At 39.7% G+C, this 12500-nt stretch overlaps 1 protein-coding gene across 2 annotated transcripts in view; it reads right to left on the bottom strand.

Moving 5' to 3' along the window:
* tgfbr1b (transforming growth factor, beta receptor 1 b) overlaps positions 1-12500 on the bottom strand; it is a 73619-nt gene that overhangs the window by 41392 nt on the left and 19727 nt on the right. Inside the window, exon 2 of one of the 2 annotated variants that reach the window (XM_060869651.1) lies at positions 2005-2250. In XM_060869651.1, coding sequence (XP_060725634.1) covers positions 2005-2250 — 246 coding nt within the window. Of the gene's footprint in view, positions 1-1987; positions 2251-12500 lie in introns of those variants that run through there. The other variant, XM_060869652.1, reaches the window with a different exon arrangement.

Here is a 12500-nt window from a genome sequence, read left to right on the forward strand (position 1 = left end):
AACGTTTTGGTGCTACTTAAGAACCACTTTTCCTGGTTCAGAGCCGGTGCTTTGGCTGTCGTAAAAGAAAGAACTGGTTTCAAATTAAGTTCCTAACCAGCACTCAAACTGCCTCGGTGGAAACGGGGCACAAGCTGCCACTCCTGGGCCCCTGAGAAAGGCCCTTAATCCTCCAACACTCCGGTGTATAAATGAGATAAATATAAGCTGTTCCGTATACGTGTCTGACATAAATGGAGGAAGCAGTAATAGTAGTGCACTTATTCAGCAAGTGTGAATGTTGGACACTTCATGTACTTGATGCTCACAGCTTTGTTTATGTAGCAGAAAAGGGGCGGAGCTACCAGGCGTGACGGCAAAAAAAAATAGGCATCAACGACACTCTGGTGCACGAGACACCTTACAGTTTAAATATTTTTTTTTTTATATTGTTTACTATTCACTGTATTCTGCGAAAGCTAGTTGCGGTGCGTTACGAGCTTTGACGTCCTTGCCATTGACTGGGAATCGGCTTGTACTTCTGGTTAACAAAAACCGGTAATGTTCCGTTACAGACGATACCACGCTTGTAAAAGCCATCCGCTAGGTGTTCGTGTACATAGTGCATGTGTTTGTGTTTCCACAAGAGAAGCAGTTTTGTAGACATTTTGTTAAGGGTCATGACGTGAACTGGGCTGAACATTCTTTCTGAATTTCAGTACAAGTCGGGAATCTTAATTACAAGAAAAATGATAGACAATATTTTTTTTTCACAGTGCTACTACTACTACTAATAAAAAATAAGAAATATAACAAGCCATTCTAATGAATGAATGCTGCTAGAATGATAAGAATAATGTAGCACATCCTCTGTGCGTCTGCTTTTCCTGCAGAATTGGACAACACAGCTTTCTACATTGGGTAGAAATTTCAGTGTATCTGAATTCAGCCTTCTTGTTAACTCTATTACACCTGACATTACGGGCCACTTATTCGCTGCTCTTCTGTTTTGCACTAAGCAAAAGCCCCCAGTCCTGCCTTCGGGTTTTCTGTTAGCATTTCTATTACACATGAATCATATGTAGAGTTCATCTACACCTCTTCTAGCCTGCGCTGCTCCTCCGTCCTCTTCGTTTCACTGAGCTTTTTTATGTGAATAATTTTTTTTTTATTTCGGTTTAAGCGTTTCAGTCCAAGATGTCGAAGCTTTTGCACTTCACGCGCCGTGTCTCAGGATGACATGAGGGAAGACTCTTCTGCTTCTGTGTTGTGGCACTAAGGTGGTGGTGTGAACTTTCCCTGACTGCTTCAACAGCTGAATCACTGTCTGTCATCAGACCGAGACGCAGTTTGCACTCTGACTGGGTTTTAGCCCAGACTATGCTTCGACCTAAAACTATTTATACCAGCGTGAGGATAATACTGATGCAGACTATAAGGCACTTTTAAAAAATTTATAATAAAAAATGCTGGAAATGTAAAAGTTACAATTGAAGTCATGCAATAAACCACATCAATAACTAAATAACAGACTTCCTGCAGAAGAAAGAAAAAAAATTAAAAAGTAAGTGTCTGTGTGCGTGTGTGTGTGTGTCTGTGTGTGTGTGTGTAGGCAGTATATTCAGTTAACACCCCATGATCCCCAGCCATAGTAGGCTATTGACCTAAAAAACAACTTTAACAAACAAAAGTGAAAAAAAAAACATTAAAAATAAATGAACAAACAAACAAATAAATAAATAAATAATCATCCACACTCCTCAACGTGATTAAGAGATGCCTGATCATTAGAATTAACTTATTAAAACTTATGAAATTTTGTCTGAATGATTGTATTCAGCAGAGAATCTAAGCAATAAAAATGACATATTATTATTATTAATTATTTAGTTATCATTATTAAATACTACTACTAATAATAAGAAGAAGAAGAAGAAGGAGGAGAAGAAAATCACGCTTGGACAGTGTTAAGATAATGACACTCGCTAGGGCTGGAATTGTGCAATACTTGTAGTGCGTCCTGACCTGGTATGTCGCCGATGTTGGGGTTTTTGTTGCACCAGTCCGTGTTGCAGCACATGGGGTAGACGCCCGTGTTGTCCCTGCCAGACGGTGCGCAGATGAAGGGACGGTCGCGTGGGATCAGCTCATTGTCGCTGATACACCAGCTGTCCTTCTTATTCCCGCTGGCCGACCTGGTGATGGCGAAGTAGCACAGACCGTCTGTGTTGCACGTCGAGTTGGGGCAGCGGTGACAGTAGCACTGTAAGGCTGCGAAAGCACAAACATTAAACATTAAGTTTAGCTCACATTGAAACTTACAAAACATCCTACACAAACATCTCATCTCATTAACGCTGCTGATAAACTGCTGTTTTTTGTTTTTTTTTTCATTTGAATTATAATGAACACAAACACAAAAACTAAATAAATCACGTATTGGCAAAAAAAAAAACACAAAAAAAAACGCAGGCTCGGTTGAGAAACCGTGGTCTAATTGCTTGTTAAAAAAAACGATGCACAAAAACAAACTGGAGCGAGCGAGTTATTGTGCGTCTGCTAATTTCAGGCCTGTGCAATCGTCTGCAAAAGAATTTCTCGTTAGGAGAAAATGCGGATTCGTGCAACGTCGAATAAATTCGACACACAATCGCGATTCGTGTTCTCACATCACACACTTTTGTCTTACAAATGAATCCAGATACTGAGCAGATACTGATATTGACACAAATGCTGAAGTGAATGTCAGAGGATTCGGCACTAAAAGATCATCACAATGCCAGAAACAGATGCGTACAATTTAGTTTTGAACATTTGGCCTGAGAGAGGAAACTGGAGGAAACCTGGAGGAAACTCCTGAAGCAAAGAGAGACTTAAACACTAATGAGAAATAAATTCTGTGAATCTGCAACTCCAGGCCACATTGTGCAGCGACATGTGACACGTTTGTAGAAAAGTAACCACTTTTTTTCCTAGTCAGGATGATATTGGTTCCAGGTCTTGTCCCAGGAATTCTGGATGTGAGTCAGGACAAAAAAAACCCCGGTATAGGAAGCTTTTTTATTTGCCGCTTGTGTACACACACTTGTACATACACGTTCATGATTTTTAGCATGGGCAATTCACCTACTGGCATATAAACCCCTGAGCTTCTATCAGAAGCACCCAGGAACACTGGAAGAACATTATACTCCAGTTACACAACACTAGAGCTGAAGTACAGCTTTAAGGCAGCGACGCTACCTGCTGCACCACCACACTGATATATATTTCACAATTTCTACTGACTGACATTTCTAGAGAGAAAGAGAGAAAGCTGACAGCATGTTGGCATCTATATTCACATACACTATGCCCATGAGAAACAACCTGATGGTGGCAACCATCCAAAGCAGATAGTATGAGATTCTTGCATTGGGAGTATTTATTTAACGCAGATAACAAATAAAAAATCATTTCAATTTCCATCACTCTGTTTCGCTCGGCATCTCTGAAGCCTAACAAATAAAGATATTGTTATGAGAGGTAAAGAGTGGGGCGTGATCACCGTGTGGCACAAGGACGTTGCTCAGATACCAAGCCGGAGAGTGAAAACACACACACACACACACACACACACACACACACACACACACACACACATCCATGTTCACACATACAGCTACTTGCAGTGACCGTGAGCTGGAGATCATTCGCTTCGTTGTTCATCGTTACCTAGAGCAGATGACATATGGATGTGAGTGACAGCAACTGTTAGGGACTAGATTCTAAGCAACAGTTGGACTTTATACAAATATGGAGCAAACTAGGTACAGCGACTAGCAATGGAAGTGAAGATCAGTGGAACACACATCTTCTCCATCATCCTGTATATGATATTATACATATATATATATATATATATATATATATATATATATATATATATATATATATATATATATATATGAGGAGCTCTTTTCCAAAACGCTATAAATCCATTTTAATAGTTTTTATGAAGATGACTTTTTTTTACCTAGACCCACACATTTTGTTTATATTCAATTTATCCTGTTAAAATGGTCTGTTGGCTCAGTCTGAACATGTTAAACATTGATTGTTAAATGAAACAACAATTTTGTTGAATATAAATTCAAAGTTTCTTTTTATTTTTTTCCAAAACGCTATAAATCCATCCTTTATTTTAAAAATGTTTTTTTTTTTTTTTTTTTTTATAAAAAGAGACATAAACCAACAAGAGAACATGCAACATATGACATCAGGGAAATACATAACTTTAAGAATAGAAATAATCTCCTACACTCATTTTGAAGACTGCGCACAAACAAACATCTCTCGCCTCAGACCGCCGACATGTTGGATTGCGTCGAACGCTCACCGAATTCTGATTGGTCGAGAGAGGACATATAGCGTTTTGGCAAAAAACAGGTTTGGCGCTTATCGCGGTTTGGAAAGGAACTGCATCTTGCAGTACATTTTAAACAAGGAAATATAGCGTTTTGGCATGAAACCTTGATGGAGCAGTATATAGGTTCACAACACAGCAAAACGACATGTCAAACTCGTTTGTTTTTTATTTTGCCGTTTATCGCGTTTTGGAAAAGAGCTCTTCATATATATATATATATATATATATATATATATACTGTATATATATATTGCTGAATTTATACACAAACACCAAATCTCCCTCTAGAATGTTTCACTTTAGTGACTGTTTTGAAAATCTAATTGCTCCACCCACTGATAAATGTTAGTATAATGTTATTTGGACAGTAGTGGCTCAAGCAGTTAACGCTCTGGGTTGTTGATCGGAGTATCAGGATTCAAGCCCCAGCACTGCTGAGCTGTCACTGTTGAGCCCTTAACCCTTTCTGCTCCAGGGTGGCTGTATCATATCTGACCCTGCGCTCTGACCTCAACCGCCAAAAAGCTGCAATATACGATGAAAGAATATTCACTGTTCTGTATTGTATATGTGACAAAAAAAAAGGCTTCTTTTCTGTTGACTACACCAACCACTGAAGCGCTTAGGCAGTTATCTTTATTTCCGTCACATACTCCTTGTATTATATTAACGCTTATAACTATCCAACTAGCATGCCAAACTTTATCGTATTACGTTAGCTAGCCTATACTCAGCTACTCTTCAGGCCAAGACACCAGAGCACCACTTTTACTCAGATGTTTTATTTCAAGAATGGATTCTGCTTGCTAACTTCGCGTGGTCCTGACAAATTTACAGCAAGATGACCAGCCTGCTTCAGCGCTGAGGTTTTCTGACGATATCGCCTTTGACGACAAGGACGAGGAACAAGTCCCGAAAAACTACAGGGCAGAAGAAATACAAAAGACAGCATGGACAAAGAGAGACACAGAAATAGCGAGAGGTAGAAACGCCACAGCTAGACAGGTCAAAAAAACGAGGCAAGACAAATAAAGAAAAAGAACAGCAATCTTGTCCACAGGAATAACGGTACATTTTAAATGGACTAAATATCTCTTAAGATTGTGAGAAATAAAGATCAGAGCAATAGCGTTTCCTTCAAACGGGGGTTGGGGACAGCGTTTCTGAGACGACAGTAAAGGAAGTGGACACGTGTACAGTTCTTCAGACGAGTACGGCATTGGGAAACGGTTGTCAGGTTCCATTACGGTCCGGATGCATTGTCAGGGAAGATGACTAGTCTGAGAGAAGGAACAAGTGATAAGAGCTTTCCGTAGCACAGAAATTCAGAGTCGGGTTGGTGAAATGACTCACGCTGGATGGAGGAAGGGAAAAAAAAAAAAGAGAGAGGGAAAAAAAAAAAAAAAACAAGGGAGGGTCTCTGTAATGGTCTCTAGAGAGCTGTTGTTTATTCCCGTGATTCTGCATCGCCTTCGAGTCACTGAAGCACCAAGGTGGTGTGTGAAACTTCCTGAACTGAGAAATGCACTCTATGACTCGGGTGACGAACTCGAGCGGCTAAAAGACTTGAAAATAAAGGAGAGAAAAAAACGCTGGAAATAAATTGTATCCTAGCGAAAGTGACGTGGCTGAAAATTCAGTAAAGTTGCTTGCGGTAAATGATTAATGAAGGGTTTTTGGGCGTGCGGGGGTGGGGGTGTTGGGTGTCAGGGACACGGGAGTGCTTCGGCGAGTCAGACGTCTGAGAAAGTCGAGTGAATTAAGCAAAGCTGAAAATAATTGCAGTCGCAAGTGGATTCGATTTGCAAGACCATTGCATCAGACATAGTGTGCTTCTCTCTGCTAGTGAAGAGTCCAAGATGAGGCAAGTCCCCATACAAACGGAGGTAAAAAAAATACGAGAGAAGTGCCACCGCTGGGATTCACTCTGCTGGTCTATTCATAGCCAGTCCTGATTCTGAGAGCCGACAAGGAGATCGTGGACGTATCCGAGTCTAACAAAACAGACCATGTTAAAACTAGGATGAATTTCATGGTTACACAAACTGCTCTTTTTGCCCATAGAGAACAGAGAGAATAGGAATTATTTATGAATCACGCTCTCTGGTGTCGCTCGGATGAGGACGGCTTCTCTTACGGGTCCGGTTCATCTAAAGGTTTCTTTCTCGTGACGATTTTTTCTCACCACCGTCAACGCTGGCACGCTCGTTAGGAACAAAATATAGTATAAATAGATGTAAAATATACATCCTGAATCTATACACATCTACATATATATTTATAGGGATCAATTTTGAATGGATGATTTATTTATTTCTGTATTACTGCTTAGAGATAAGTGTCCATTGTTAAAGGTGTCATATAAATAAAACTGAATGGAATTGAATTGAAGTGAAGTGAATTGAATTGAATTGAAGTGAAGTGTAGGTTGTGGGGACGTGGTATCAGAAGGTTGTGAGTTAGAATGCCACATCCACCAAGCTACCACTGCTGGGGCCCCTGAGCAAGGCCCTTAACCGTTAATTACTTGGTTGTATAAAATGATGTTAAATGTATGTCTCTCTGGATAAGGACGTCTGCCAAACGCCATAAATGAATAACGGTTTCCAAAAATCTGTCTAATGTCACGGAAAAATCATGAATCCATAAATACGGAATAATAATATCCAAATAATAATCCAAATAAATATTTCACCGGACCGACGCAGAATTGTTTTGATTTACACTCCATCCATTGCGTAAGCTTTTTTCCCTACAAAGTGTGAACATCTGGCTTTGATCGAGTGTGTTGTGTGCTGTAGAGAAATTTTATAATTACACGCAGAGAAAATGTCGTGTTTTTTTTAGTCTTCGTTATGTCTCTGAACACATCAGGAACAATTAAGGACAGGTCTCAGATCTATATAATATAATATATATTATATTTTATATATATATATATATATATATATATATATATATATATATAAAATATTCGTTTTAAATAAGCAAGTCAGAGGTGACGGTGAGGAAAAGCTCCCTGAGATAATAATGAAGAAACCTTGAGAGGAACGAGACTCAAAAGGAAAGTCAGAGAGTGCGATCAGAAATCATTTCACATCTATAACTGTGTACGATATGGACCGGAAGTGCAATTGTGTAACCGGGAAATTCATTCTAGTTTGAACATGAGGTCTATTCAGTTACTGAAGTGGTCACTGATTGAGACTTAAGTGGAAAACCGTTTGAGGCATTTACGGTCCTAAATCCATCTTCATCCACAGCAGTCCCAGGTATCTCCAGGCTGTCGTGTGGATTCATCCTCAGCAGCAGCAGCGTCAGCATTAGTACCAGTGAATAACCTCAGTTCGAGTTTTAGGAGGTGCGGCTGATTGATCTGTATGTATGAGGGTTAATAGATGCAGAAATAAATAAACAAATAAATAAACAAACAAACAAACAAATAAATAAATAAATAAAGTGAGGAGGAATAACGTGCACCAGTATGGAGAAATAAATGATTAAAGAAGCTCTTTGCACACGCGTCAGGAGAAGTGCCGAGCATGGAGAGCGATGAGAGCGGGATGATGTTTACCTGGTCGTAAAAATCAACTACAGTTGAATTTAAATAAACAAAAAAATAAATATATAAATAAATACATAAGCGGCTTCTGGACAAGCCACGCTACAGGGAGGAGGATTACTGAACTGTCCGTGTGCTGAGAGTAATATAGCGATTGCTGTACTACATGAACCCCACAGCGTTTTCCTCGCTCCAAGCTGTAGCTAGGCAACATGTGATAATGTGCATGCGCTCACGACTGTACAGAGTTTATCCAGACCGACGCAAAGGAGAACAAGGTCTATTTGTACATGTCTCGAGGCTAGGCGCGTGTGTGTTATGCTTTATGTCTCTATATGCAGCAACTACATCTCACACAATAATCCGGGCTTTCTTTATAGACACAGAGGAAGGTTGAGGTTCTTGTCGTTCTTTTTTCTATTCATTTAGCGAAATGTGAACATGATGTTTTCAGAGCTTTTTTTATGCGACTTTTGTTTTTTGTAAAGATTTCAAAAAAAATCAAATAAAATAAAATAAAAAGACAGAAATTCAACTGAGTTTTGGACTGAGGACTCTTTTGCGCAGTCTGGACTGACAAAGAAACAAAAGTTTTTCTCCAGGGTAACGAAGCTGCATTCACACTTTTTTCTCACCGTCTGCCGGCACGCATTTTCTAACCCTGTGGGACGCACCGGCCCGTATTGAAAAAGTGCTGATGGCATTGAGTGGTCACAGTGGAGAGATAAAGTCAAATAAAAAATGTTACTTTTCAAGAAAAAGAAAAAGTGATGTCAGTCATATTTTATTGTTCAGACTGTCAGGCAAGTGGAAGGAAAGGTGAATGGAGAGAAGATGTGTAGGACGGACCGTCCAAAGATCGCGGCTCTTGGTATATTTAACGCCAGAGGTGGTTTCTGACGATAAGGGAAGACTAAAAAAATGTGCTTCCTGTCATTTTAGTCCATGCTGAAAGAGTTCTGGGACAAGGTCAGAGGAAAATGTCCTTGTGAATAATAAGCTTACAGATTAATAAGATCGTCTGTTTCGCTTCATGCTGGACAGTGAGAAAGTAAAGCGGAGAGAAAATCGAGCGATTCACATCGATTCCTCCCTGAAACAAACAGGAGCAGAAGAGCAACAGACGAGCTTCTTATCTACACGTCTAATCGGGAAAGGAAAAAGATGAAAGGACTCGATCGATGTGCTGACATTAATCACAGCTCTGAAAGAAAGAGACAAACACGAGGGAGAGAAAGAAAGAAAGAAAGAAAGAAAGAAAGAAAGAAAGAAAGAAAGAAAGAAAGAAAGAAAGAAAGAAAGAAAGAAACAAACAAACAAAGACATAAGAAGAAAGAAAGAAAGAAAGAAAGAAAAAGAAAGAAAGAAAGAGACAAACAAAGACATAAGAAAGAAAGAAAGAAAGAAAGAAAGAAAGAAAGAAAGAAAGAAACAGACAGACAGAGACATAAGAAGAAAGAAAGAAAGAAAGAAAGAAAGAAAGAAAGAAAGAAAGAGACAAACAAAGACATAAGAAAGAAAGAAAGAAAGAAAGAAAGAAAGAAAGAAAGAAAGAAAGAAACAGACAGAGACATAAGAAGAAAGAAAGAAAGAAAGAAAGAAAGAAAGAAAGAAAGAAAGAAAGAAAGAAAGAAAGAAAGAAAGAAAAAGAAAGAAAGAGACAAACAAAGACATAAGAAAGAAAGAAAGAAAGAAAGAAAGAAAGAAAGAAAGAAAGAAAGAAAGAAACAGACAGACAGAGACATAAGAAGAAAGAAAGAAAGAAAGAAAGAAAGAAAGAAAGAAAGAAAGAAAGAGACAAACAAAGACATAAGAAAGAAAGAAAGAAAGAAAGAAAGAAAGAAAGAAACAGACAGAGACATAAGAAGAAAGAAAGAAAGAAAGAAAGAAAGAAAGAAAGAAAGAAAGAAAGAAAGAAAGAAAGAAAGAAAGAAAGAAAAAGAAAGAAAGAGACAAACAAAGACATAAGAAAGAAAGAAAGAAAGAAAGAAAGAAAGAAAGAAAGAAAGAAAGAAAGAAACAGACAGACAGAGACATAAGAAGAAAGAAAGAAAGAAAGAAAGAAAGAAAGAAAGAAAGAAAGAAAGAAAGAAAGAAAGAAAGAAAGAAAGAGACAAACAAATACATAAGAAAGAAAGAAAGAAAGAAAGAAAGAGACAAACAAAGACATAAGAAAGAAAGAAAGAAAGAAAGAAAGAAAGAAAGAAAGAAAGAAAGAAAGAAACAGACAAACAAAGACATAAGAAGAAAGAAAGAAAGAAAGAAAGAAAGAAAGAAAGAAAGAAAGAAAGAAAGAAAGAAAGAAAGAAAGAAAGAAAAGAAATTTGGAGTGAGATTAGAAAAGAAAGGGAGAGAAAAAGACCTTTTTACAGATGTACATTAACATTAGAAGGCTGGAGTGAGTCTGGGGCTCAGAAGCACACTGAGCCACTGGCAGGTTAACATTAACTACCTTCTCAGGGTCACAGGTAAAGAGCTGACAGCTAAAGCTAAGACTCTTTACCTTTATCTGTCCAGTTGGAAGTTGTCCTTGGACCATTAACTGCCCTGCAGGACGGGGCAGAGTCAGACATGAGATGTGTGTAAACACTGACTCACTGTTTGCCTGGCACTGAGTGTGTTGTGGACATGACCAAGTAGGTGTGACTTCTGCACACAGATCTGTGCCCTAAAGCCTCAACTATTTTGGGCTCCATGTCCTTTAGGTGCCGTCAGGAAACCGAGGTGCCAAGGCAAAAGGTCACCCGCTTAACACGTCCGGGAGCTCGGAGTGTACGAGGGGCTGAAATTACTCGCTTCACAAATCTGCCTCCTAATGAGACAGAAAAACTGTTGGCAAACGGCTTTGAAAACTAACTACCCAGCTAAAGACGAGTGCCTTCGACTGATATATTACACAAGTGATCCGACGTACGTAGAGTTGGCGATACGGATAGGAGACAAACGCAGGTTTACAGGATTGGTCTCAGGATACTTTTACCTACATCAAAAATGTTGTCTTTTTTTCCCCTCAATTTTCCACTACCTGATACAGCACGATATAACAGACCGTCAGAAGCTAGGACACAATAAAAGTCTTTCATTTTGTCACATATACATTACAGCACAGTGAAATTCTGTCTTCACACATCCCTACTTTGGCGGCTGGGGTCAGAGCACAAAGTCAGCCATGTTACTGCCCCCCTGGAGCAGAGAGGGTTAAAGGCCTTGCTCAAGGACCCAACGGTGGCAGCTTGGCAGTGCCGGGGCATCAGCTCCTTATTGTGGATAAGACGTATCCTAGTGGTTAGGGCTTGGGATTACTGATCAGAAGGTCATGAGTTCGAATCCCCAATGAGTTCAGCCCCATAACGGTTCGTTCATAACTTTTATGGAAAACATGCCATGTAATCTAAAGCTTATAGTAAAGAGATAATAAAAGACGTCATTTACCACAGAAAGAGGTGTTGATATTGTGATGTAGAGCTTTCTGCTCTACATAACCTTTATGGAAGAATGGTGTGAGGTCGGTTAAGTAGTTACTGAACGTTTGCTTCGCGCCTCCCTGGTCGGGGGGTTGGATTCATGCCTCCATGCTGTGAGGTACGGAATCTCTATTTTCTCCCTGTGCTTCGGGTTTCTTTCAGGTTCTCCGGTTTCCTCTCTCTGTCCAGATACATGTGTTGTTGGCTAACGGGCATATATAAATTGTCTGAAGTGTGTGAACGGGTGTGTGTGTGTGTCCAGGTGTCCCCTGCTGAGTCCTCAGGGCTCCCTGCGACCCTGTTGTAATGTTAAAGCGGTACAGAACATGGATGGATGGACTGTGTGTGTGTGTGTGTGTCAGTGCAGACGCAGTAACACTTTCACTCTGGCTGAACGTCTATAAGAACACAAACGGACTCGTCTTCTAGACTCCCGACAGCACAAACACGAGTATAAATTAAACTCAATATATTATAAACTCCCCGTTTCATCTGATTCCTTTTGTATCCTCCTGCACAGCGAGTTGAAGAACGCGTGCGTTAATTGCTTTTGCTCATCCACTTAAAACCGAAGAAGGAGACCACTTAAAACTTTTCGAACTGAAACTTTCCAAGTGCTTCATTCTTCACTAGGCTCTTATTAGTCATTTTGCCCGGTACATCGCTCCATTACAAGCGCTTTCATCCGCACAAAACTCGTGACTTCAAAGACCTCGTCCAGGCACTCGAGCCAATAAATGCGATCCCATCCAGAGCTCGTTCTAGCCGTCACGTAATACCCGTTTTGTTCCAGAGAACAACAGAGAATGGCATTACTGATGAAGACTTTACCGCTTTCACAACAGACACATGGGGACTGAACAAAAGCTACGTTTACAATAACTGTATACTGATGTGTGTGTGTGTATGTGTGTGTGGGTGTGTGTGTGAGGACATTGGTGCTGCAGAATGCACATGAGCACAGACCCTCGGTGAGGCCAGGAGTTGAAATTACAAAGCGATCCGTCTCGTCCTGCCGCAGTGGTAATCACATGGTTACAAGATTAATAACACGAGATATTCACTTGCATCCTGATCCAAGATCTAC

Source organism: Tachysurus vachellii, chromosome 5 (assembly GCF_030014155.1).
Source record: "Tachysurus vachellii isolate PV-2020 chromosome 5, HZAU_Pvac_v1, whole genome shotgun sequence".
Lineage (NCBI taxonomy): Eukaryota > Metazoa > Chordata > Actinopteri > Siluriformes > Bagridae > Tachysurus > Tachysurus vachellii.